General features: G+C 42.9%; 1 protein-coding gene across 9 annotated transcripts in view; it reads right to left on the bottom strand.

The window, feature by feature from the left end:
• The window catches only part of DST (dystonin), a 1,789,835-nt gene that overhangs the window by 111,914 nt on the left and 1,654,054 nt on the right, over window positions 1–23,867 (bottom strand). For all 9 annotated transcript variants that reach the window (XM_069235771.1, XM_069235778.1, XM_069235775.1 and 6 more), the window contains 2 exons: window positions 23,491–23,619; window positions 1,953–2,123 (listed from right to left, as the gene is read on the bottom strand). In XM_069235771.1, coding sequence (XP_069091872.1) covers window positions 1,953–2,123; window positions 23,491–23,619 — 300 coding nt within the window. The remainder of the gene's footprint in view (window positions 1–1,952; window positions 2,124–23,490; window positions 23,620–23,867) is intronic.

The following is a 23,867-nucleotide window of genomic DNA, read 5'->3' as shown; positions in this document are numbered from 1 at the left end:
GTCTTTAGTTGATTCTGAGCCTTTCTTACCCACAATCTTTTCTTTTCGATTATTCTGATAGCCCCCTGTACTTGGCAAAAATTACCAGTATTGCTAGCAAGTATGTAATATGGTCTAGTAACTCATCAGTAACTATCTGCTTTTGGTATTCAAGTAGGCTCATGCAATTAGTGATTTTTTTTTTGTTTTTCTTTTAAATATATGATGCTGCCAAGTCATTTCAGAGAGCTGGGAGTGGCAGATACATATACAACAGAAAGAAAGACTGTTTGGTACTCATAAGAGACAGTGCAGTCCGATAAGATATCGGAAGACAGCAATAATCACCAAGCGAGAATGATAATTAAGTTTTGAGACAAGAAGTAATGAATAGTTGGAAGAAAACCAACATTTAACATACTTAGGGGGCTGTTTAAGTGCCTGAATAATTGTGCTTTGCCCTTGCTCAGAAGCCTTTGTCAGATCTGATATTGACTTCCAATCAAACAGAGCACAAAGCAAAGCCTTACGTTCCATGCAAAAATGATTACCTGGCCACTCTCTTGGCTACATAAACAGGTTCATCCAACCTTAAAATCCAGCCATGTTTGATATAAAGCGCAATATGATTGAATGTCTTTCTCTCTCCATATGTGCAGGCTGGCATAGTTTAGGACGCTATGAAACTTTGCAATGTCTATTTTTTAACAGCTCAATAAAAAGTGTGGTGCAATAGTTGAGTTGAGATACAACTACAGAGAACACAAACTTCAAAGAATACTTGTTGTGGGTAAGGGCATCCCAGAAAAGGTTTACCTGAAGAATGCAGTTTTGGTCATTCCATTTATTTGGGGATAAAATATAGGTCACTGTCAAACAACAATCACAAGATATGGACTTTATGTAACTCTAATGGGGGAGAGGGGCTCACCAGTCAAGCCAGTTGAAACGGACTGGTGATGCGCCAACAAGACCCAAGCATGCTACCTGTCTCTTTGGCTGTGAAACAAAGCTTGATGAACTCCAAGCACTCACGAACATCATTTGTGATGTTTACTGTTTGCGGGTAGTCTACAAGAATATAATCTAACTTGAAGTACATCTGGGTATTCTTTTTCAAATTAAGCACTGGGTTAGGCATTGCAATGCAGGGCCTCCTATAACTTCACTCACTGATCACATCAGATTTGCTACACACACAAGTATGATTCCATCCATATTAGGCCAGACCATTTCAGGGGTTGTTTGTCAGCCATATCCAATTAGCTAAAGAACATTGAAGGGTATAGAATTAGACCAGTCTCAAATTTAAACTCATTTGCATGCATTAATTTTCAATAACAGTTGGAATCCTGTGGCTTCACATGACATTGAATCACTGTGTATTGAGGGGCTCAGGAAGGATTCTTTGAGTAGTGGGATATCTGGGGTGTCAAGCATAAGCTTGTCAATAAAAAGGTAAACTCTTTTTTACTTCAGATTAATGCAGTCAAGTGGCATACTAGAGTTGATAACAATAAGGGTGAGGATTTCGAGTCTAAGAACGTGGCATGCTGTGGACTTCTCACAAGAGAATCAGCACACAAAAGCTGCATGGGAAAGTGTTCATTTTTGCAACATGTGAGTTCATAAATAAGTGCATGTTTACCTCAAGAAAACTAACTAAAGGACAAGGAACCCACATTCATTTTAACTGTCTCCACACATTATCTGGCACCATAAAATGTTTCTTGGGAACATATTCATACATTTTGCAAATATATGCTGTAGCCTTCTAACATTGAGTGAGACTGAAATGTGAAAGCCATCTGCTCATATATCATTCTAACTTGTGGATGTAAGAACTTTGAAATACAAAATGTTTCTGTTTTTATTGATGTAAAACCTGTATATGAAATAAGATATATACAATTTACACAACATTTGCAACCATAATAACTAATTTATACATCATCTAGAACAAAACAACATACCTTTCTTTCATTGATTCTCACATCTATAGACTCCCACTTCTCTTGTAAGCTGTTTAAGTCCTGTTCAACATGTGTTTCAGTAGAGTCTGCACATCTTGCAAGCACTTGTTGGCCCTTCTGCATAAGGTTCTTGTATATCACTTCCTTAGCTCCTAAGTCAGCACACAGCTCCTATTAAATAAACCAAAACAATGAGGAAGATAGCTTTAAACCACAAAAAGTTTGAAACTTTCTATCACGAGAAGAGGGAGTTAAACAAAATAACTTTGAGGATTACTGACAAGCTCCGCCCACCATCCACTGAGAAACAAGTATCTTCTGAAGTACTCTGTGAAACAATCAAAGAAAACAGCAGAATAATCCTTACAAATAACAAAATACCAACATCTCTCCATATTCGTAAAGTCAATGGACAAAATATTTACTGATTTCTGAACCCATTTGTTTAAAAACTGACTGTCATGTTATGTGTAACACAGTGCATTCATTCATCTCTATGAACAGTAAAATACAACAGTGGAATTTAGTTCAAACCCTTTATTCGGCTCAGTGATAAAGATATTACAATATTTTTGGCTATGCATTTTAACATTACATTAACACACTGACTTGTCTTCTTGTTGATACATGAAGAACACGCTTCTCCATCGAGTGGCTCGTGAGGTACTGGTGGCTCTTCAGTTACCTGTAAGTAGCTCTCCTGAGCCCAGCCATCTAAATTCTAAGTGTTTGCTTGGCTGGATTAATATACTTTTACCAAACAGAAAGTATGTATTTGAGATGAAAATGTGTGTATTTTCAGAACCCACAAGCTGACATTTGGAGAAAAATGGCTGAATTTCTAAAATATTTTTAAACCTGATATTGGAGCAGCAAACAATGTGACACTGGCAAGACTTATACTATTATACAATAATTACCCTTGTGCCACGAGCATTGCAGCTACGGTTGGTATGAATTAACTATGTAAGCACATTCCAAAGTGACAACGCCTCTTTTTACGTTACTGTTTGAGACCCTGCCTGATGCACTGAGGTGACCTCTGCTGGTAATTGTGCATATGGTGGTCACTAATGTAATCGTGTCTGATGTGGTCACTATTACAATACTAATAATATTAGTAGCTCGGGTGATTTTCACTAAGCATAATCTTATTACAGAAAACTTTAGATATCCCTGATGTAGGAGAATATATGCCTATAAGAAATGTATTATAAATCCAACAGCAACAAGCAACCAGAATGAGGATATCTGAACACTATTACCAAAGAAACACCCTGCAGCTGACAGCAGGACAGTAATGGAAGGTATATTTAAGAAGTACTACAAAAATAATGGGTGCTTATTTTTCTGAATTCAAGCGCAAAAAATACTTTCCATACCACATGGACAGACAATTCAATAACTTTAAGAAAATCCCTGGAGGAGCATTTCTATATTAACCGTGGAGAGATGCGAAGAAAGGCCACATTCTGTCTCGGCACTACAAGGAGATTCACTCTTGTATTTAAGAGTTCTACTTCATCAAGAAAGTCTTTTATTTGTACATCAAGCACATCTTTTATCTGTAATTTGTTACTTTAGGGGAAATTTTAAATTATGAGAAATGTATTTTGTAAGATTTCTCAGAGATGACAGCCCCTTGGATTACTGTGTGTAGTTCCCTTAATTAGAGCACAAGTTATAACTACACCAATGCAGTCGTCTGTTACTTTATCATACTTTTGTTAGGCCTGATATGGAAGGCTGTTGCAGAAGTCACCGGCTGTAAATGTTAAAGCGTTTCTACAGTATCTAACTTGAAATACTTTTCTCCTTTTTGCCACTATCAGGTCTCTTAGCATCTGCTCACCCTAACTATAACACTGATGACATCATGGGCTGCCGGGGTGTGATCTGCTGCCTGTGTAATTAAGGCAATAGATAAGGTAAATAAATTGATAACAACTGGGCCAACTGTTAAGGAAACACGTTTCTCAATGTAGAAGAATGGACTGATAATTGAAGGATAAGTTACTTACCTTCAGTAATGCACTCCCTGGTGGATACTCTATATGACTCCAGATTCCTTACCTTTGGAATCCTCTCAGGTGATATAGTGGATCTGGAAGTTTTTCCTACACTATCTTGTGTGCACTTGCATGGGGTGCCATCGGACTCCAAAGGAGCTTTGGCTCTCCTTCTGAACTAATGACACAAAGATAAATATAGTTGTCACTCTTGCACACTGACGTCAGTTTACTGATTATTTCTGCAAGCTCAAACTTGGAATGTCTGACAAATTAGGAGGCCATCAGCAGTAGAACTCTAACTTGGAACCTTATAACCTATTAGAAGTTCACTCCACAGCATGAGAATGTGGATTAGTGATGAAGAAGCTGTGGTTATGTTGAGTAGCCACATGAAAGATCACTACCAAAGGTAAGTAACTTCTTCTTCTGATGGATACTTCTAATTGCAGATTCCTCACCTTTTAATTCAATGCCAAACGGTAGGACCCTTCTAAAGACTGTAGGTCTGATGATTGGACTATATACTAGACAGTCCTGAGTGACCAAGCTGACAAAATGACCCTCCTTGGGGGTCTGAGAGTCGATAAAGTAGTGCCTTGGGAAATGCACTGACAGACATCCAAGTTGTAGTCCAACATTGTACCACCTCTAGCCAGGGCCGTAGTCATGGCTTTAGCCCTATCGGAATGAACCTTAAGGTGACTTATTTTTAGACAGAGCATAGCAGGGCCTAAGAACAATTCACCTTTGCTCCATTTCTTTATGCAGCCGAATCAAACAAAGAGTTGGTTGTCCACTCAGTGGTCCTTAGTTATCTTAACGTAGAAGTCCTGCTGAGGATCCAACCAGTGCAGTTCCTACACCTTACAGGGATGTAGCAGGGGACATATATATGAATCCATAATCATCATAATAGGTGATTAAAGTGGGATCATCAAGCAAACAATGAAAGTCCAAAAGGGCCAATAAATAATACTTAAACATGGTCACAGCAAAGCCATGCCAAACTAGAGGCAAAACAAACGACAGAACATCAGACAGCCTGAAGAGGATCAACCTGTCTGTCCTCATGTCAGGTGATGAATTCAGACCAGCAGCCACACCAGAAGGGCTTTGGCAAAGAGTAGTGAGTTGCCAGTATCACATCTGGAGGGAGGTCAAAGCCACTCAGTTGTTTCTGCTGAATCTTATAAGTTGTAGCTCGGGATGTTCAGGTGCAGGACCAGGCCAACCTGCTGGGACAGGATTTCCTCCCAAGGAGGTAGCTGAAGTTAAAATCAAATGCTCCAATCTTGCTGGTCCATAAACAAGACACTGCAAGCCTAATCCAAGGCTACCAAGGTTAGTTGGGCCCAGTACTTCCTGGGCTTGTTCAGGAACCTTGGCACACCGGCAAAGACGTCAACACATAAAGGAGGCTAGAGTCCCACCAAGCACAGAACATGTCACATAGAGAGCTTCGAGGAGGGAATTTCAAGATGCAAAAGGCTGATCACTGAGTATCCTCCGTGGTAGTGAACAGATCTATTGTGGGCACACCCCACTGTGTAAAACCATCCTGAGCCAACTCTAGTGGTAGCTATCACTTATGATCTTTAAGATGACACCTGTGGACTCATCTGCTGATGTTCATGGAGCCTGCCAGGAAACTGATTGTCAGGGTCATCCCTTGTAGGCACAGCCACCACAGCAGCCTACCAGTCTCTTAAGAGAGCATGCAGGACACCACTCTGCCCGGCTTGATGCAGAATCACATGGACATTGTGTTATCTTTCAGGACCTGGGCTGGCTTGCCCTCAATGAAAGAGAGACCTTGAAGACCAGGCATATGACTCGAAGCTCAAAAACGTTTATATGTGACGCTGCTCCGCAGACAATCAGAGTGTTCTGATTTCCACATCGTCCAGTTGATCTTCCAAGCCCAGAGAAGAAGCATCTGTTGCTACTGTGAGCTTTGGATGGGGTAGGCAGACGGTCTGTGTCATGTCAGTTTGGCCTCCGTCAACGACCTTTGAAGATTCAAGGCTGCCACCTCTGAGATGTGGATATTGTCCTAACATACTGGATCACTGAAGGCAAAGGCTCCACTACAGAGTTTGCATGTGCCAGCAGGCATAAGGCAACAGCAGTATGCACAAGGCCAGGAGACCAAGAAGCCTGTGAACCATCCAGCCCAGAACTAGGGCACGAAACATTGAGATCATACCTTGAACAGCCGAGAGTCCAAGATGGCCCATATAAAGGGAATCGTCTGCATGTATCAAAATGGGTTTTTTGCTTTGATAGAATACTTGTTAGCCTGTGCCCTAAGAGTTTCCCTTACAGAATGCTTCTAGTGAAAATGCTTCTAGGGAGGAACCTGGTGCCAGTTTATGTTGTACTGGACTGCAGTCAACAGGATCCATCTCATCATCTTTCAAACTTTCATGCTTCACCTTCTCATCCAACTCAATTACTGATGTATTTCTAGTATTGGGATGATTGCTCAGACTCCTCTTAGAGGGTTAGCTTCTGAGTTAAGCAGGCTAACTCAGAAGTAGATACCCATGCCAGAACATCCGCACCAGTGGAGAATTTAGTCACTATCTCTTTGGAGTATAAGGGGTGAGGGCAAGAGATATCTACAATACAATGGGAAGAGAATTAGGAGCAGAAGGCACTCTAACTACCTTGAACTGTGAATAATTGAGCTTCTCCTTTTCTAGGGCCATGTTTCCCTTCTTAAGTGCCCTAGTCACAGTCCTTTCTTACTATTTTTTCTGGTATTTCTTTTTTGTATCCTGCTTTGGAGTGTTTTTTTTTTGCAACTTGTATTAGCAAGGCACTGAAAGACTTTTGGAAAAAGAGGTTATCAAGGAAGGTGCACCATAATGTAGAGGTATGGGAAGGGAGGCTACTGAGGGTCTCCAGCTGAGGGAAATCTGAGGAAAATTGATTACTTAAAAGTCCTGTCCTTAGAAGCACCTGAAATTCCAACACAGGCTTAACTCTTTCTCCAACAGACCCTGGCACAAAGGATATGCAGATTGCGCTATCCATTACATTACATTACTGGATTTATAAAGCGCATGGCTACCAAACTGGGCTTCCCAGCACTGACAGGGTACCAGTAAACCACCAACATTACTCTACTTTGGGAAAAAGGTAAGTTTTTAATTGCTTGCAAAAGCACAACCAATTATTTTCGCCTCTCAAGCTAACCGGCAGCTTGTTCCATACCTTGGGGGCTAAATAAACAAAAGACCGACCTTCACCCCTGGATCTCTTTATCCTGGGTATGGCAAGAAGTTCCAGAGAGGTCGATCTAGAGGTCTACTCGGTTGATACGGGACAATCATTTGCTGAAGAATTTTAGAGCCCTGCTTGTATTTGGCCTGATGAACCAAACAGAGAGTCTTAAACTGGATCCTACTCCATATAGGAAGTGAGTGTAAGGTTCTGAGAACTTCAATTGCTGAATAAAATTTTGGAACCCCCAGAAGAATCCTAGCTGCAGCATTTTGGATTAGTTGCAGTTTCCAGATTACTGCTGTAGGATTCCCTAAATAGATAGAATTCCCATAGTCCAAGCGCAATAATATCAGTCCCTGGATAGTAATCCTTCTGGCTTCAAGTGGGAGCCATTTCAGGATTTTACAGAGAGCTCTCAAAAGACCACAGCAGGCGACTGTAATCCTGTTTGCCTGGGAGACCATAGAAAGCTTATGATCTAATGTAAAATCCAGGCTTTTTACTTCAGTTTTCAGCAGCAGATGCTCACTTAGTATAGAAGGCCAGGTAATTTGTTGCCAGAGCGACAAATTAATGCCGACCACCATCACCTCAATTTTCTCACTGTTTCATTTAAATCAGCTGTCTCCCATCCATTTTGCTACTCAGATAAGACAGCTGTCAAGGGTCGTGGAGGTGTTCTGAATATCCTGGGATATTGAGACGACCAGCCTGGTATAATCCGCGTAACAAACTCTTGCATAGGTTCTCATTATCCTAATGAGACTACTGGATTAAGGTGGCAGAATCACCTGCCCAGCGGGGGACTGAGTCTGACCCCGCACCATGTGACACCTGTCGGCCCAATCCAGGTTTGTTCCGGCTAACTAGCAGTGCCACATCTCTACCCAAGAGTAGGGATGACTAGGGCAACCGGTAGCATAACATAAATGGTTCCTCAGGGGTCTCGTGGTCACTCAGATCTCATCCATTTCTCTCAGTTACATTAGTCTCACATATGCAAGGACAATCAGAGGCAGAGTAAACTACAATAAGGTTTTATTGAAGTGACTGCATCTTGGATAATAAAGCATTTATTGCAATAACTAGGACAATGAAGCACAATAAGATTGAAATTGTGATAAGGAGAGTTAAACACAAGAATAACGCTACCATATTTTCATTAGAGTTTATAAAGATAGTTCCTACCTAGGCGATGTCAGAGCACAGCACATTAAGCTCTAATTCTGCCCTTCAGGTTCCCCCTGGGAAGACATCACCCCTCTTACCTGAGCAAGAGGCCTGTAGTCTACATAAGCAGCTGTAGCGAAGCAATCGATAATCAGCACACAGTCGTGGCCATTTGGCTGGAATCTCCCTCTAACATACCTGGGTCAAAGCAGTGGTTTTAAAATAAAACAGCTGATGTTCCAAGAAAGGATCCCCACATAAGAGTGTGTATGTTTCTGTGAACATTGGAGACAACGTGTACCACCATTGCCGGCGTCCTATCTTACTGCAGAAATGCACAGTGAAAGAAATATCTTATTTAAGAACATAGTGCTGACCTAGGCAAAGAACAGCTATCAAGACCGCAAATGTGGCTAATGTTAAAATAATATAACAAAGCTAAATAAAATATATCTAGGTTAAAATGCACAGTGGCAGGCCTAGTATGCTAAAATAACATGTATAAAACTATAGCTAAAATGGCTACACAACAAAACCATCGAAAACCTGAACGCCCCCTGTGATGCCTGATAGTGGACGCACATAAATATTTCAGAGGGTAGGGCTAAGGGATGAGTCCTGTGGGACTCCACACCTCAAATTATCACTAGTGGAGTAACAGGATCCCTCAGTAACTTGAAAACTACTCTCACTAAGAGACAAGGCTAACCAACCTACAGCTGAACCAGAAATCTCAAGGCTTTCCAGGTGATGCAATAATACATCATTAGAGACTGTTTCAAACGCACCGCTCTGGTCAAGGAAAATGAGTGCCGCAGAACACCCTGAGTCGATAATCTGTCTAAGGTCTTCAGTTTCAATACTGTGGCCTACCCGAACACCTGTCTGGGTCAGATGAATGATATTGTTAAGCTCACGGCACGCTGATAACTTGCTATTGATTAACTTTTTTAGAATCTTACTTGGTCCTGGAAGAAGGGAGATTGGTCTAAATTCTCCACCAGCAATGGGTCCAGTGAAGGTTTCTTTAACAGGGGGCCAAAGATAGTGTTTCCACTCGACTGGAACCTGATCACCTTATGAAGAAAGACTGTACAGGTCTGTCAAAGTCAACAGCAAAGGCTCACGCCCTTCAGTAAGATGTCTATCAAGGCAGGATCTAGCAGTGAGCCTGGAGTAACTGATCATGCTATATTAACTACTTCTTCTTGGTTTATAAGGGGAAAGCTCGAAAGCATTGCACTATAGGTGTTGAAATCCAATGCCACCTCCTCGTGAACTAATGTCCTTGTTATTAATGCATCGTAAATGGGGTTTACTTTTTCAAGAAAGTACCTGGCCAGTGCCTCAGAATGCTCCTCCGATGCTGGAGGGTCTCCCTTTGGGGGATTACCCTTCAAAAAGGTTTTCACAATACGGTAAGTTTCCTTGATGGAATTGGAGCTGCACTAATCCTGTCAACTTGATCGTCTATCCGTGCTTTGCAGATTGCATAATGACATTTTATCACCATTACTTTGTAGCTAAGTTCTTTTTCTTTATTGTAATCCTTTCTCCATCTCCTTTCCTTGGGTTTACATGTCTTTTTTGAAGGTTTTAATTCTGAGGAGAAGCAGCTTGCCTTATCTACAGGTTTGGCTCTCTTACAAGTTTTAACCAGGGCTACTTAATCCAGTGCCTTAAAAACCCCAGCACTTAGCGCCTTATAAAATGATTAGGGGTCCCTCTGCTCCAGCTCCTTTGTTACATAGCACGGGATGATCCTCTGTAAAGTATTCTCCCAGTTAGCTACATTTAGCTTGGACCACTGTTGAGATTTTAAAAAACGTGCCGGACTTGGATGTTACTGCTAATGGACACCAAATAATAATTGAAATCACAAAGTGGTCTGTCCAGACCATTTATATCGGAAGCCCTACCTCCAAATTATCAACATTGGAAAAAACGGAATCAAGGATTTGGCCCTTATTGTGGGTTGGTGTAGTAACTAACTGATATAGCTGAAAAACCTGCAAGTCCTCTAAAAAAGTGGCAACTAATTAAGATGTAGTAATTAGCTGATTGCAGAGACAGTGTTGCAAATATTTGCGGAACAACCTTTACAAAGTCTGTTGTCGGTCCAGGAGGACGATAAATCAGAACTCCAGTAAACGTGAAAGACTAGGATAGGTTAATCAAAAATAATAAGCTGTCACAATCAGGGGATATGTTGGAGGTGGTTTTACATTCTAGGGTTTGCTTAGTAATAATAACTCCTCCACCTATTTTCCCAACCCGGTCACATCTCTTTATCTGGTAATCAACAGGCAAAGCAACTGCGATATCTAGCTCGCAGCTCTCCCTAAACCATGTTTCGGTAAGAAATACTACATCTGGGGCAGAGCCCTCTAACAAATTAAACACATCCCATTTGTGTTTAGGCAATGACCTGCAGTTCACTTATATTATTTGGTACCTGACGCTGAGCAGCGATTGTGCTTCCCATAAGTGATTAGTACCTGCTAGGGATAAACTGCCTGCTGGGTATCGATAGGTTTAGTAACCTTGTTAGTAACAAAGACATGCTTACAGTGCTCACATTCAATTTAGCAGGTTATTCGGAGTTTGAGAGTGCACACACTACCTCGTAATTACAACTATAAAGCTCAGCTAGAGTATACACCAACCTGCCTAGAATCAGACTTGCATAAAGGCTGGCCACTGGTCTCCGATACAGACGGGCACAGACGTGCACCTGCCTCCGTTTAAATAAAGGAGGGAAGGGCAACTAGACCACTAACCGAAGTGTCAAAAATGAAAAAAGGACTACGGCACTGAACATGGCCAAGTCCTGACTATCTAAACCAGGCTCACTACTACCAACAAACTGTGTCTTCAATGGCACAGTCAGCAAAGGGTAGATACCGCTAATGATAACACAAGCTGCAAAACCAGGAGATATTAAGTCACTGAAATGATTCCCACAAACTACTTAGTCAACGCCACAGGTTACCACTGGCTGCAGCACACTTAAGTTACATTCTAGTGAATTCATGTGAATGTCTGTCATCTATTGAAGATACACTATTTTGTAATGTACTTCAAGCTGTGGAGGCTGATGTTAACCCCTCGGGTGCCCTGGATGTAACGGTTACGTCCTGGGCAGCACCGCTCGGGTGCCCAGGACGTAACCATTACGTTCAGATAGGGGCCCTCGGAAGAAGCGCTGGCGCTCCACCCGGGGGCCTCGCACCCCTCTCCCCTGGGCAGGGATGGAAGGGGAATTATCTGATGACGTCAGCATGCGGTCACGTGCTGACCTCATCAGAGGCCTACCCTTCCGCGATGGAAGCTCAGCTTCCAGCACTGATCACATGGAGGGGCCAAGAGAGTCATCATAGGAAAGCAAAGGCCTTTCCTTTCCTTTGATGTTTTTCTCAGCATATCTGCTGCCCGATCGCGATCGGGCAGCAGAAATGCCACTAGACACCAGGGAGTTTGTTATTTTTTTGATTATTGAATAAGGGGAGTGACCCCTTGGGCAAGGGCCACTCCCCAGGGGGGGGCAATTTATTTTTAGGCCATTTCTGCCGACCCCTCCCCCCCCCCCCCCGGGGCAGAAACCGCTAGAAACCAGGGATATTTTTTTTTGTTTCTTTTATTTTTTTTATATGTGGGGAGTGACCTCTTAGGCAAGGGCCGCTTCCTGTGGGAAAAATGAATTTTAGGCCTTTTCTGCCCCTTTTGGGTGCATATCGGCCTATTTTTATTAGGCCAATCTGCCCCCAGGGAGGCAGAAACCATTTAGGCACCAGGGAATGGTGTGTGTGTATGTGTGTGTTTTTTGTTTGGCGGGGCAGCACATTGGGCCCCTGTTGGCCATATCTGCCCCCCTTGGGGGCAGATCGGCCTATTTTTGGAAGTCCCATCTGCCCAGACTAGGGAAGTTTTTTTCAAAATAAGAGGTTGGGGGTATGGCCATACCAGACCCCAAATAAATGGGGCCAAAGTTGTTCTTCCCACCAGTGGGCAGATGGGGCAATTACCCCCGATCCACACCCCAGGGAGACACAACGTCTACTAGATGCCAGGGAATTAAAAAAAACAAATAATAGTGCAGTGGTGGCTACCAACCAGTATGGGCATGGTTATGCCTCCACCCAAACTGAAGGGGGTAACAGTCTTTCAGTTCTCCCCCGCACACTAAAACATCTTATCCTACGGCAAGCAGGAGGAAATTTGATTATTTGGGGTTTTGGTTTTACATTTGGGCCATGTGAGCTTGGCTAACTCTCAAAATCGTCCCACTTGGAATGGTGAGGGCTGCACTTTTTGGATTTTGGGATGCTGCCATGTAGAAAAATGCACAAGACCTAGACACATCTGAAAACTAAACGACTGAGTGATTTCAGGGTAGTGTGCTTCACATGCACCCCGCATCATTTTCATACCCACAATGCCCTGCAAACATCTAACTTTGGTGGAAATCACACATTTTCTCACATTTTTGTGATGGAACCTTCCGGAATCCACAAAATTTCTACCACCCAGCATTGTCTCATCTATAATGATAAAATTTCTTCCCCACTTGTCAGCCTACAAATGTTTGTTTTTTTAGCTGCCCTTTTAGACCCGCTTTGGTACCCTCTCAATGTTGACATGTTTTTGGCTCTTCCCTGTCACAGGCACCTGGCCCACCTACACAAGTGAGGTATCATTTTGACCAGGAGACTGAGGGTAACGTTGGGAGGCAGGAAATTTGTCCCAGGGATCCGACACAGAAATGTGGGAAAAATGTGACTTTTTAGCTAAATTTGAGGTTTGCGGAGGATACTGGGTAAGAAAACACTGGGGGATCCGCACAAGTCACACCTCGCTGGACGCCCTTGGGTGTCCAGCTTTCAGACATGTCTGGGTTTGGTAGGTTTCCATGTATGGCTGCTGAGCCCAGGACCAAAAACGCAGGTACCCCCTGCAAAAACAGGCGCTGGGTGGAAGGAAATTAGTGGCTCCTCTCAGATTCTAGAACTTTCTGTCACCGAAATGGGAGGAAAAAGTGTTTTTTGGCCAAATTTTGAGGTTTTCAAAGGATTCTGGGTAACAGAACCTGGTGAGAGCCCAACAAGTCACCCCATCCTGGATTTCCCTGGGTGTCTAGTTTTCAAAAATGCACAGTTGGTAGGTTTCCCAAAGTGCCAGTTGAGCTAGAGGCCAAAAACCACAGCTTGGCACTTTGCAAAAAACAGCTCTGTTTTCTTTGGGAAAATTTGATGTGTCCATGTTGTGTCTTGGGGCATTTCCTTTCGCGAGCACTAGGCCTACCCACACAAGTGAGGTACCATTTTTATCAGGAGACTTGGGGCAACGCTGGGTGGAAGGACATTTGTGGCTCCTCTCAGATTCCAGAACTTTCTGTCACCAAAATGTGTGGAAAAAGAGTTTTTTTGGCCATATGTTGAGGTTTGCAAAGGATTCTGGGTAACAGAATCTGGTGAGAGCCCCACAAGTCACCCCATCTTGGATTCCTCTAGGTGTCTAGTTTAAAAAAATGCACAGGTTTAGTAGGTATTCTTAGGTGCCGGCTGCGCTAGAGGCCAAAATCCACAGCTAGGCACTTGCCAAAAAACACGTCAGTTTTCTTTGGGAAAATGTGATGTGTCCACGTTGTCGTTTGGGGCATTTTCTGTTGTGGGCACTAGGCCTACCCACCCAAGTGAGGTACTATTTTTATCGAGAGTCTTGGGGGAACGCTGGGTGGAAGGACATTTGTGGCTCTACTCAGATTCCAGAACTTTCTGTCACCGAAATGGGAGGAAAAGTGTTTTTTGGCCAAATTTTGAGGTTTGCAAAGGATTCTGGGTAACAGAATCTGGGGAGAGCCCCACAAGTCACCCCATCTTGGATTCCCCTAGGTGTCTAGTTTTCAAAAATGCACAGGTTTGGTAGGTTTCCCTAGGTGCCGGCTGAGCTAGAGATCAAAATCCACAGCCAGGCACTTTACAAAAAACACGTCAGTTTTCAATGTAAAAATGTGATGTGTCCATGTTGCGTTTCCTGTCGCGGGCATTAGGCCTGCCCACACAAGTGAGGTACCATTTTTATCGGGAGATTTGGGGGAACACAGAATAGCAGAACAAGTGTTCTTGCCCCTTGTCTTTCTCTACATTTTTTCCTTCCAAATGTAAGACAGTGTGTGAAAAAGAAGTCTATTTGAGAAATGCCCTGTAATTCACCTGCTAGTATGGGGACCCAGAATTCAGAGATGTGCAAATAACGTCTGCTTCTCAACAGCTTATCTTGTGCTTATTTTGGAAATACAAAGGTTTTCTTGATACCTATTTTTCACTCTTTATATTTCACCAAATGAATTGCTGTATACCCAGTATAGAATTAAAACCCATTGCAAGGTGCAGCTCATTTATTGGCTTTGGGTACCTAGGGTTCCTGATAAACCTACAAGCCCTTTATATCCCCGCAAACAGAAGAGTCCAGCAGACATAACGGTATATTGCTTTCACAAATCTGACATTGCAGGAAAAAGCTACAGAGTAAAACGTGGAGAACAATTGCTGTTTGTTTCAGCTCAATTTCAATATCTTTTTAATTCAGCTGGTATTTTCTGCAGGAAAACCTTGTCGGATCTACATAAATGACCCCTTGCTGAATTCAGAATTTTGTCTACGTTTTTAGAAATGTTTAGCTCTCCGGGATCCAGCATTGGTTTCATACCCATTTCTGTCACTAACTGAAAGCACAAAAAATAGTAAAAATGGGGTATGTCTCATAAAATGCCAAAATTGTGTTGAAAAATGTGGTTTTCTGATTCAAGTCTGCCTGTTCCTGAAAGCTGGGAAGATGATGATTCTAGCACCGCAAACCCTTTGTTGGTGCCATTTTCAGTGGAAAAATCACAAGCCTTCTTCTGCAGCCCTTTTTTCCCATTTGTTTTTTTTTTTTTTTTTCATAATTTTTTTGCTCTGTTTTTACTAATTTCTTGGTCTCCTTCAGGGGAACCCACAAACTCTGGGTACCGCTAGAATTCCTAGGATGTTGGGGAAAAAATGACGCAAATTTGGCATGGGTAGCTTATGTGGACAAAAAGTTACGACGGCCTAAGCGCGAACTGCCCCAAAAAGCCAAAAAAAGGCATGGCACCTGAGGGGGAAAAGGCCTGGCAGCGAAGGTGTTAAGGCAGGCTTTGGGGCACATCTGCAACAAGATCTCCTTAATGGTACTGTTGACTTGTACTTAAAGGTATATGAAAATAACATATTTGAGCCTTTCCTGACACAAAGCATCCACTGCTGAATGCTTGCAGGGTTCGACTAGGCAGAACTCCCAAGATTTTTGCGATTCCGTGAATCCTGATTTTCCCGTAATATCTAAGGACTTCCAAAGTGCCCACAATTTTAAGAAAAGGTGCCACAAAAAAACAAAACAAACAGTCTCCAGTGTGGTGTTTGTTTATTTTTTGTGCTTCCTAGTGTCATAAAAACTCTGTCTTTCCACACAAGATAGAGAGAAAAAGAAACACCAGATGGACACCCTTTCTTTTGTTTTCAGCCTGGAGCATTGAATCAATACTGCTCCATTTAATGTGGCCGAGTCTCTCCTACCCCGAGATGTCCTCGCTGACCTTTGCCAAAATAGTACATTGAGTGTGGGATAAAGAAATGAGAGGCCCTTGCTGAATGAAGTGAATCAAATGAGGCCGCAGGGGGCACTTTTGTGTTTACTGGTCAGTACCTCTGAACACAAACATCCCCGGGCCTCCCCCAGCTCATCTATATCACCCATTGCCTAGCTGCCTCAGAGGATAGTGGTTTTGTTGATGAGTCAGTAGGGGTGAGAGGGAGAAAGGAGGGCAAGGCGGGGGGCTAAAGTTATAAATATCGCCCGCTGTATGATAATGAAGGACTAAAACTACTTTAAACTGGCAAATCAGATAGTTGAGAAGGGCGCTGCTGTTGGGATAACCTTAATGCACACACCTCTATGTGCCCCTCAGAATATTAGCCTGGGCCCAGCTCGCCCATTCTGAAGGCCGACACTGGATGGCAGCAATTAGCACAACAGGTATTGTCATGGGGCACCCGGGGATGGCACAGCCAGAAATGCCCTGTAATTCACCCCCCTACACATTGCTGGCTGTTCCCCCCCTTATGAAAGATGAGAACTCCTTGCAAGTCATGAAATAACAACCACAGAAGAATCTTCTAACGTCTAGGAAACGAAATTACGAGTAAAAGTTTCTGCAAATATTTATATTTTACCATAAAAAGTACTCATGTTCAATTAATGCCCTTTATTCTCCTAAGCAGCAGCTTGTCATTCACATAAGAAAAAACATGATGTCACCAAATACCACACTTTTTATTGTACGTATTCCCAGTACATCAGCTTGTTATTTTCACTATTTTCTAAACCAGGTTCCTGCCACACCGATTCTGCTTTTCATATTCATTTATTTATCTTCATACATACTGTCCATTGTATGATAGGATCTTCTCCACCATTTCGTTAAATGTAGTCTGATTTATGTCAGGAATGGTCACATTGTTAAAGATGGACCACTGTTATGCCAGGGTTAGCCATCCATTTGCCACGAATACCAAAAATTGTCATGGCTAACCAACTGTTTTTCACTGATAGCTCATCTATCACCGTTCAAGTCTGCAAACATGTCATGATGGGTGTAAGAAATTGGGTTATTAGTTGTGCAGGATGTAAGGGCTTGGTGAAAGGGAGGTTATGAGGCCTAGCTTTGGAACTGGAGAATAAGGTTGGTGCCCGGTCATTATCTTGTGATTCTGGACAGATCATTTAATAAAAATAGACCTTTAACATTTATGAATATGTACAACGCTGTGAGTAAAGGGCAGAGAAAAAATGAATAGTCATGTGATAGGATATACAACTTTTAAAACAGTCTTATATTAGAAAATTGAGCTTTGCAAAAAATCTTCTTGCATCTTCCCTGTCAAAAAACTTCCAAAATAGTCCTTCCAGGCCATACCCACTTGAAAATGCGTGCTAAATCAACACCTCCGGCATGACATAGAAGCAAATAAGGAAGAGGCGTACATTACTTTGCTAGCACAAAAACCTCCCCATAGACAACCTCTTTCTCTCCGCAACATACAGACCTAACTCTAAAGTAAACACTTTTGATATCTGCAAGATTACAGCTACCAACTTCAATATTATCCTAGAGAAGGTCGTGGAAGAAAACAAACGTTTAAGTGATCAATCCTCGCTTCTGGCCTCACTTTTGAGGAAAGAGTGACTCACCCCTGAGCCATGAAATAGGACAAAGGATATGTCCAAGATATTTTGCGATTTGTAATGTACCAGATCAGGTAACACGTGCACTTGCCCAAGATTAAACAGTGTGCCTGCAACTCCCAGTGTAAGCCTCTAGGAGTTGTGCACATCTCAGGAGCAACATCCATAATTAGAGACGATTTGAGCAACTGACTGAGAGTGTGCTCACAACTAATCTTAGTCTGAGGCAGAACGCAGGAGAGAATATGAGAAGTAATTAGGGGTGCTAATGTCAGTCCATTGCTACAGTGATCCCTTGCTCTGCTCTGGATCAGAGTTGAGCGGGAGCCAAGATGGCAAGGTGGAATACTCAAGTTAGACTACACCAACTAATCTTTACTTTTGTCAAGTCTGACGACAGTCATCCCTCTTTTTTGTGGACTAGAGAAACAGTTTATCTTTGTAAGCAAATGTAAACAGCTTGCTGTGTGTAGGAAGTTGGCTCTGTATGTGCTATTTCAAAGTAAGGAATAGCATGCACAGAGTCCAAGGGTTCCCCTTAGAGGTAAAATAGTGGTAAAAATAGATAATACTAATGCTCTATTTTGTGGTAGTGTGGTCGAGCAGTAGGCTTATCCAAGGAGTAGTGTTAAGCATTTGTTGTACATACACATAGACAATAAATGAGGTACACACACTCAGAGACAAATCCAGCCAATAGGTTTTGTTATAGAAAAATACCTTTTCTTAGTTTATTTTAAGAACCACAGGTTCAAATTTAACATGTAATATCTTGTTTGAAAGGTATTGCAGGTAAGTACATTAGGAACTTTGAATCATTTCAATTGCATGTATACTTTTCAAGTTATTCACAAATAGCTATTTCAAAAGTGGACACAGTGCAATTTTCACAGTTCCTGGGGGAGGTAAGTTTTTGTTAGTTTTACCAGGTAAGTAAGACACTTACAGGGTTCAGTTCTTGGTCCAAGGTAGCCCACCGTTGGGGGTTCAGAGCGACCCCAAAGTCACCACACCAGCAGCTCAGGGCCGGTCAGGTGCAGAGTTCAAAGTGGTGCCCAAAACGCATAGGCTAGAATGGAGAGAAGGGGGTGCCCCGGTTCCGGTCTGCTTGCAGGTAAGTACCCGCGTCTTCGGAGGGCAGACCAGGGGGGTTTTGTAGGGCACCGGGGGGGACACAAGCCCACACAGAAATTTCACCCTCAGCAGTGCGGGGGCGGCCGGGTGCAGTGTAGAAACAAGCGTCGGGTTTGCAATGTTAGTCTATGAGAGATCAACGGATCTCTTCAGCGCTGCAGGCAGGCAAGGGGGGGCTTCCTCGGGGAAACCTCCACTTGGGCAAGGGAGAGGGACTCCTGGGGGTCACTTCTCCAGTGAAAGTCCGGTCCTTCAGGTCCTGGGGGCTGCGGGTGCAGGGTCTTTTCCAGGCGTCGGGACTTAGGTTTCAGAGAGTCGCGGTCAGGGGAAGCCTCGGGATTCCCTCTGCAGGCGGCGCTGTGGGGACTCAGGGGGGACAGGTTTTGGTACTCACAGTCGTAGAGTAGTCCGGGGGTCCTCCCTGAGGTGTTGGTTCTCCACCAGCCGAGTCGGGGTCGCCGGGTGCAGTGTTGCAAGTCTCACGCTTCTTGCGGGGAGTTGCAGGGTTCTTTAAAGCTGCTTCTTGAAACAAAGTTGCAGTCTTTTTGGAGCAGGTCCGCTGTCCTCGGGAGTTTCTTGTCTTTTTCTAAGCAGGGCAGTCCTCAGAGGATTCAGAGGTCGCTGGTCCCTTGGAAGGCGTCGCTGGAGCAGAGTTCTTTGGAAGGCAGGAGACAGGCCGGTGAGTTTCTGGAGCCAAGGCAGTTGTCGTCTTCTGGTCTTCCTCTGCAGGGGTTTTCAGCTAGGCAGTCCTTCTTCTTGTAGTTTGCAGGAATCTAATTTTCTAGGGTTCAGGGTAGCCCTTAAATACTAAATTTAAGGGCGTGTTTAGGTCTGGAGGGTTAGTAGCCAATGGCTACTAGCCCTGAGGGTGGGTACACCCTCTTTGTGCCTCCTCCCAAGGGGAGGGGGTCACAATCCTAACCCTATTGGGGGAATCCTCCATCTGCAAGATGGAGGATTTCTAAAAGTTAGAGTCACCTCAGCTCAGGACACCTTAGGGGCTGTCCTGACTGGCCAGTGACTCCTCCTTGTTGCTTTCTTTGTTCCCTCCAGCCTTGCCGCCAAAAGTGGGGGCCGTGGCCGGAGGGGGCGGGCAACTCCACTAAGCTGGAGTGCCCTGCTGGGCTGTGACAAAGGGGTGAGCCTTTGAGGCTCACCGCCAGGTGTCACAGCTCCTGCCTGGGGGAGGTGTTAGCATCTCCACCCAGTGCAGGCTTTGTTACTGGCCTCAGAGTGACAAAGGCACTCTCCCCATGGGGCCAGCAACATGTCTCTGGTGTGGCAGGCTGCTGGAACTAGTCAGCCTACACAGACAGTCGGTTAAGTTTCAGGGGGCACCTCTAAGGTGCCCTCTGGGGTGTATTTTGCAATAAAATGTACACTGGCATCAGTGTGCATTTATTGTGCTGAGAAGTTTGATACCAAACTTCCCAGTTTTCAGTGTAGCCATTATGGTGCTGTGGAGTTCGTGTTTGACAAACTCCCAGACCATATACTCTTATGGCTACCCTGCACTTACAATGTCTAAGGTTTTGTTTAGACACTGTAGGGGTACCATGCTCATTCACTGGTACCCTCACCTATGGTATAGTGCACCCTGCCTTAGGGCTGTAAGGCCTGCTAGAGGGGTGACTGACCTATACTTGCATAGGCAGTGAGAGGCTGGCATGGCACCCTGAGGGGAGTGCCATGTCGACTTACTCGTTTTGTTCTCACTAGCACACACAGGCTGGCAAGCAGTGTGTCTGTGCTGAGTGAGAGGTCTCCAGGGTGGCATAAGACATGCTGCAGCCCTTAGAGACCTTCCTTGGCATCAGGGCCCTTGGTACTAGAAGTACCAGTTACAAGGGACTTACCTGGATGCCAGGGTCTGCCAATTGTGGATACAAAAGTACAGGTTAGGGAAAGAACACTGGTGCTGGGGCCTGGTTAGCAGGCCTCAGCACACTTTCAATTGTAAACATAGCATCAGCAAAGGCAAAAAGTCAGGGGGCAACCATGCCAAGGAGGCATTTCCTTACACTGTGCTACCAGTTTTCACAATAAAAACTAGTCCAGAGCACATGTTGTGATATTTCCTTTGTGGAAATAGAGCAATATGCCCAAAAAATAAACAAAAGAATGTGTTATTCATTGAAGTAGTGGCCCAGCTTTTTGCACATTTTGTTTGGGTGCGAGAATGCATTTCACCCTAACAAAATATACCAAATTTGCACATGATGGGAGCAACAGCCACTCACATTCTGTTCGTTCACATTACTCACATGGTCCCACAAACTTGAATAAAATCTCACTTACTCAATGTAGGGTAATCTTTGGTATTTTTTTAACTAGCGTGAAGCGAAATGACAGAAATTAATGAGATCACGCCAGTATTAACACAATTTGGCTGGGGGAATACAAATTTGGCTGTCTGATAAGGTCTCTGAAAGTCTTAGTTCCCCTAACAGAACGAAGTGCACAGGTTACACCCACAGGAAGGGCGCTATAAACAGTCCCACAGCCCCAGAAGTGGGCCCAGGTGTGTGGTCACCTGTGATGCTGGTCATCCTAACCACATCCGCACTACCACTGTGACATGGACCATTTTAAAGCATCCCCGGTTGAAGCAGAAGTAGAATAACTCACAGGTGGCTTCCAAAGAGCGTAGACAGCTTCACAGAGCTTAGACGGAAAGGCAAGGTTTTCACTCAGGAAAATCACTTGTTGGGTCTTTAATTGTCAGCTGCCATGACTGGCTGGTAATCTTAAAATCCTTATTGCTTCTCTGCTTCCATGTCCAGGAGTTTAAGATTCTGATACTGCTTTTCGTAAGTCCGATTAGGTCTCTGTATGTATGTCATTAGGCATTAGACACTATTTAGTGAAAACAACACTTTCAGTTAAAAAAAAGAGTGACCTGCACTTTGGTCACAAAAAAATAGCACAAAGGAATTTTTACTGAAAACTAAATATAACTTGACTGCAGCCCCACTTGTCCATCCAAAAACGCTAACCTTACTATGCAGACGTATCCTACTGGCCGACAGGCAGTCCCTTGCTTTTTCACTACCTCTGCTCTGCAACAAAATCTGAACCAGAATTCTAGAGAAACTTCAGGATGCCAAAGAGGTGAGTGGACATATTCCGTGAAGCCAGTAGCATGGAATACTATCTTATCTTCAGACGTGAACTCAGCAGAAGCTTGCAAAGTCCTCTTCTCACGACCACTTCAGACCTCATGCGACTGAAGACACCGTACAAATTCAACACACAAGGTGCTTTTGCCTAAAAAGCCAGCACTGACTGAAGGTGTCATGAGTGAGCACTTGGCAGGTATTTAGATTGGTTACCACTGCTTTAAATCTAAATCACAACTCATAAATATGAATAAGTCATAGTTGCCCAAAAATAAAATGCTGCAAAACTGCTGCAAAAAAATGCAGTTAGATGTGCCACAAAATGTACATTTTTGTGCTGCAAAATATCCAAATCCATGCCGCAATGTCCTGGGTGGTCTGACTAGGGGTATTCTTCTGCTAACACAAGCAGCAACCCTACTGCACATCACTTGATGGGATGTTGTGGGCCTCGAAAACATGATACCTCAACAACCTTGAAGACTGCCAACTGCTCTATTTTGTATATGGATGTCTTCAATTTAACATCACTTTAATCACACCATAAACAATCAGCCATCTAACAAATGTTGAACTCTGCTGGCATATTACAGATACACCATTCTCTAATAAATGATGATCGGTTAGGTATAGCGTACATATAGCTGTACTATTATGTCAATGAAACTAAAACTGTTGGAGGACAGTACCACACCACAGGCTTAACTCTCTCTTCATTGATTCTATGAAGTTAGTCATGTTCCAGGAGTAGTTAACTATATTTATGTAATTGACAGAATTGTTTAAATAAATAACTACAAAGTTGGATCACAGACTGCTCTTGTAGCTCTTTTGAATCAAACATTTCTATAAATATATGGATAAAACCAAATATAAAATTTTTGAACTGAACAAGATATTGTGAACAGACATTACATGTGTAATGTATATGAAATGTTTTCCTAAAACGAAGGACCTTTGAATTTTCCGGAAAATCTTAAATAAAATTATTGAAAAAATTTTATGTTATTAAGAATGTGGCTTTTAGTTGGCAAACACATTGGCTGTGAAAAATATATCATGATTCATATCTGAAATAACCTCCAAACAAATAATTAATTTTTTGCTTTGTCGATGTACAAGGTGCCTTGCACCAAAGGCGGACTTTTAGTCAACCATAGTAAGTTGAATATATTAGCCATAAGTGCTACTGCGAGTATATATGTAATTTACAAAATGATGTGTTAAATCATAAAGTATACAAAAAAGTTATCTCTCTCTCTCTCTCTCTCTCTCTCTCTCTCTATATATATATATATATATACACACACACACACACACACACACACAGTTCAAGCATCTAGTGGTATCAGTGGGCAGCAATGTTGTGTGTGGAAATTAATAAGAGTTTCTGGGTCGGTTGGCACCAAAATATTTGACTCCTTTTGATAAATCATCATCCCAATCACCACAAACATATATTTCAATAGATGATGAGTCACTGTACAAGTATTACAAGATGAAAAGCTGACAAATAAGGCTCGTGCATACCTAACTATCAGCATAAAATGTTGCATGTCATACTGAGTATCCACTGTTTAAAAAGCATTAAATAATGAAGTCGCTTACCAGGTGCGTGTTAAGCTGCTCTCTAGCCGTTTCTGGTAGGCCTCCGACAGGTTTGGATGACAATAGCTGCCGCTCTGTGTCTGCCAACCACTGCTGCAGATCTTCAATCTCACTATGGAAACCTTGAGCCTAATTACAGAGAAAGCAACTCGTATTTGTATGACAAAGGTAAACATGTGATCGTGTATCTGCTTTCTAACGCAAATCATACATTTTTAAAATAAACTGCCCAGAAAATAAAAAAAAAAACAAACAGGTAAATAATGACTAGCATATCTTCCTGCACCTTTTTCTCTGGAACCAAATTGTGTAATGGAAAATGTTGTTTTCCCAATCCCATTAAATTTCTCCCATTCCATTAATGAACTAAGAAACCC

This window comes from Pleurodeles waltl, chromosome 5, assembly GCF_031143425.1.
Source record: "Pleurodeles waltl isolate 20211129_DDA chromosome 5, aPleWal1.hap1.20221129, whole genome shotgun sequence".
Classification (NCBI taxonomy): Eukaryota; Metazoa; Chordata; class Amphibia; order Caudata; family Salamandridae; genus Pleurodeles; species Pleurodeles waltl.
This window is presented reverse-complemented; position numbering and strand designations above follow the sequence as displayed.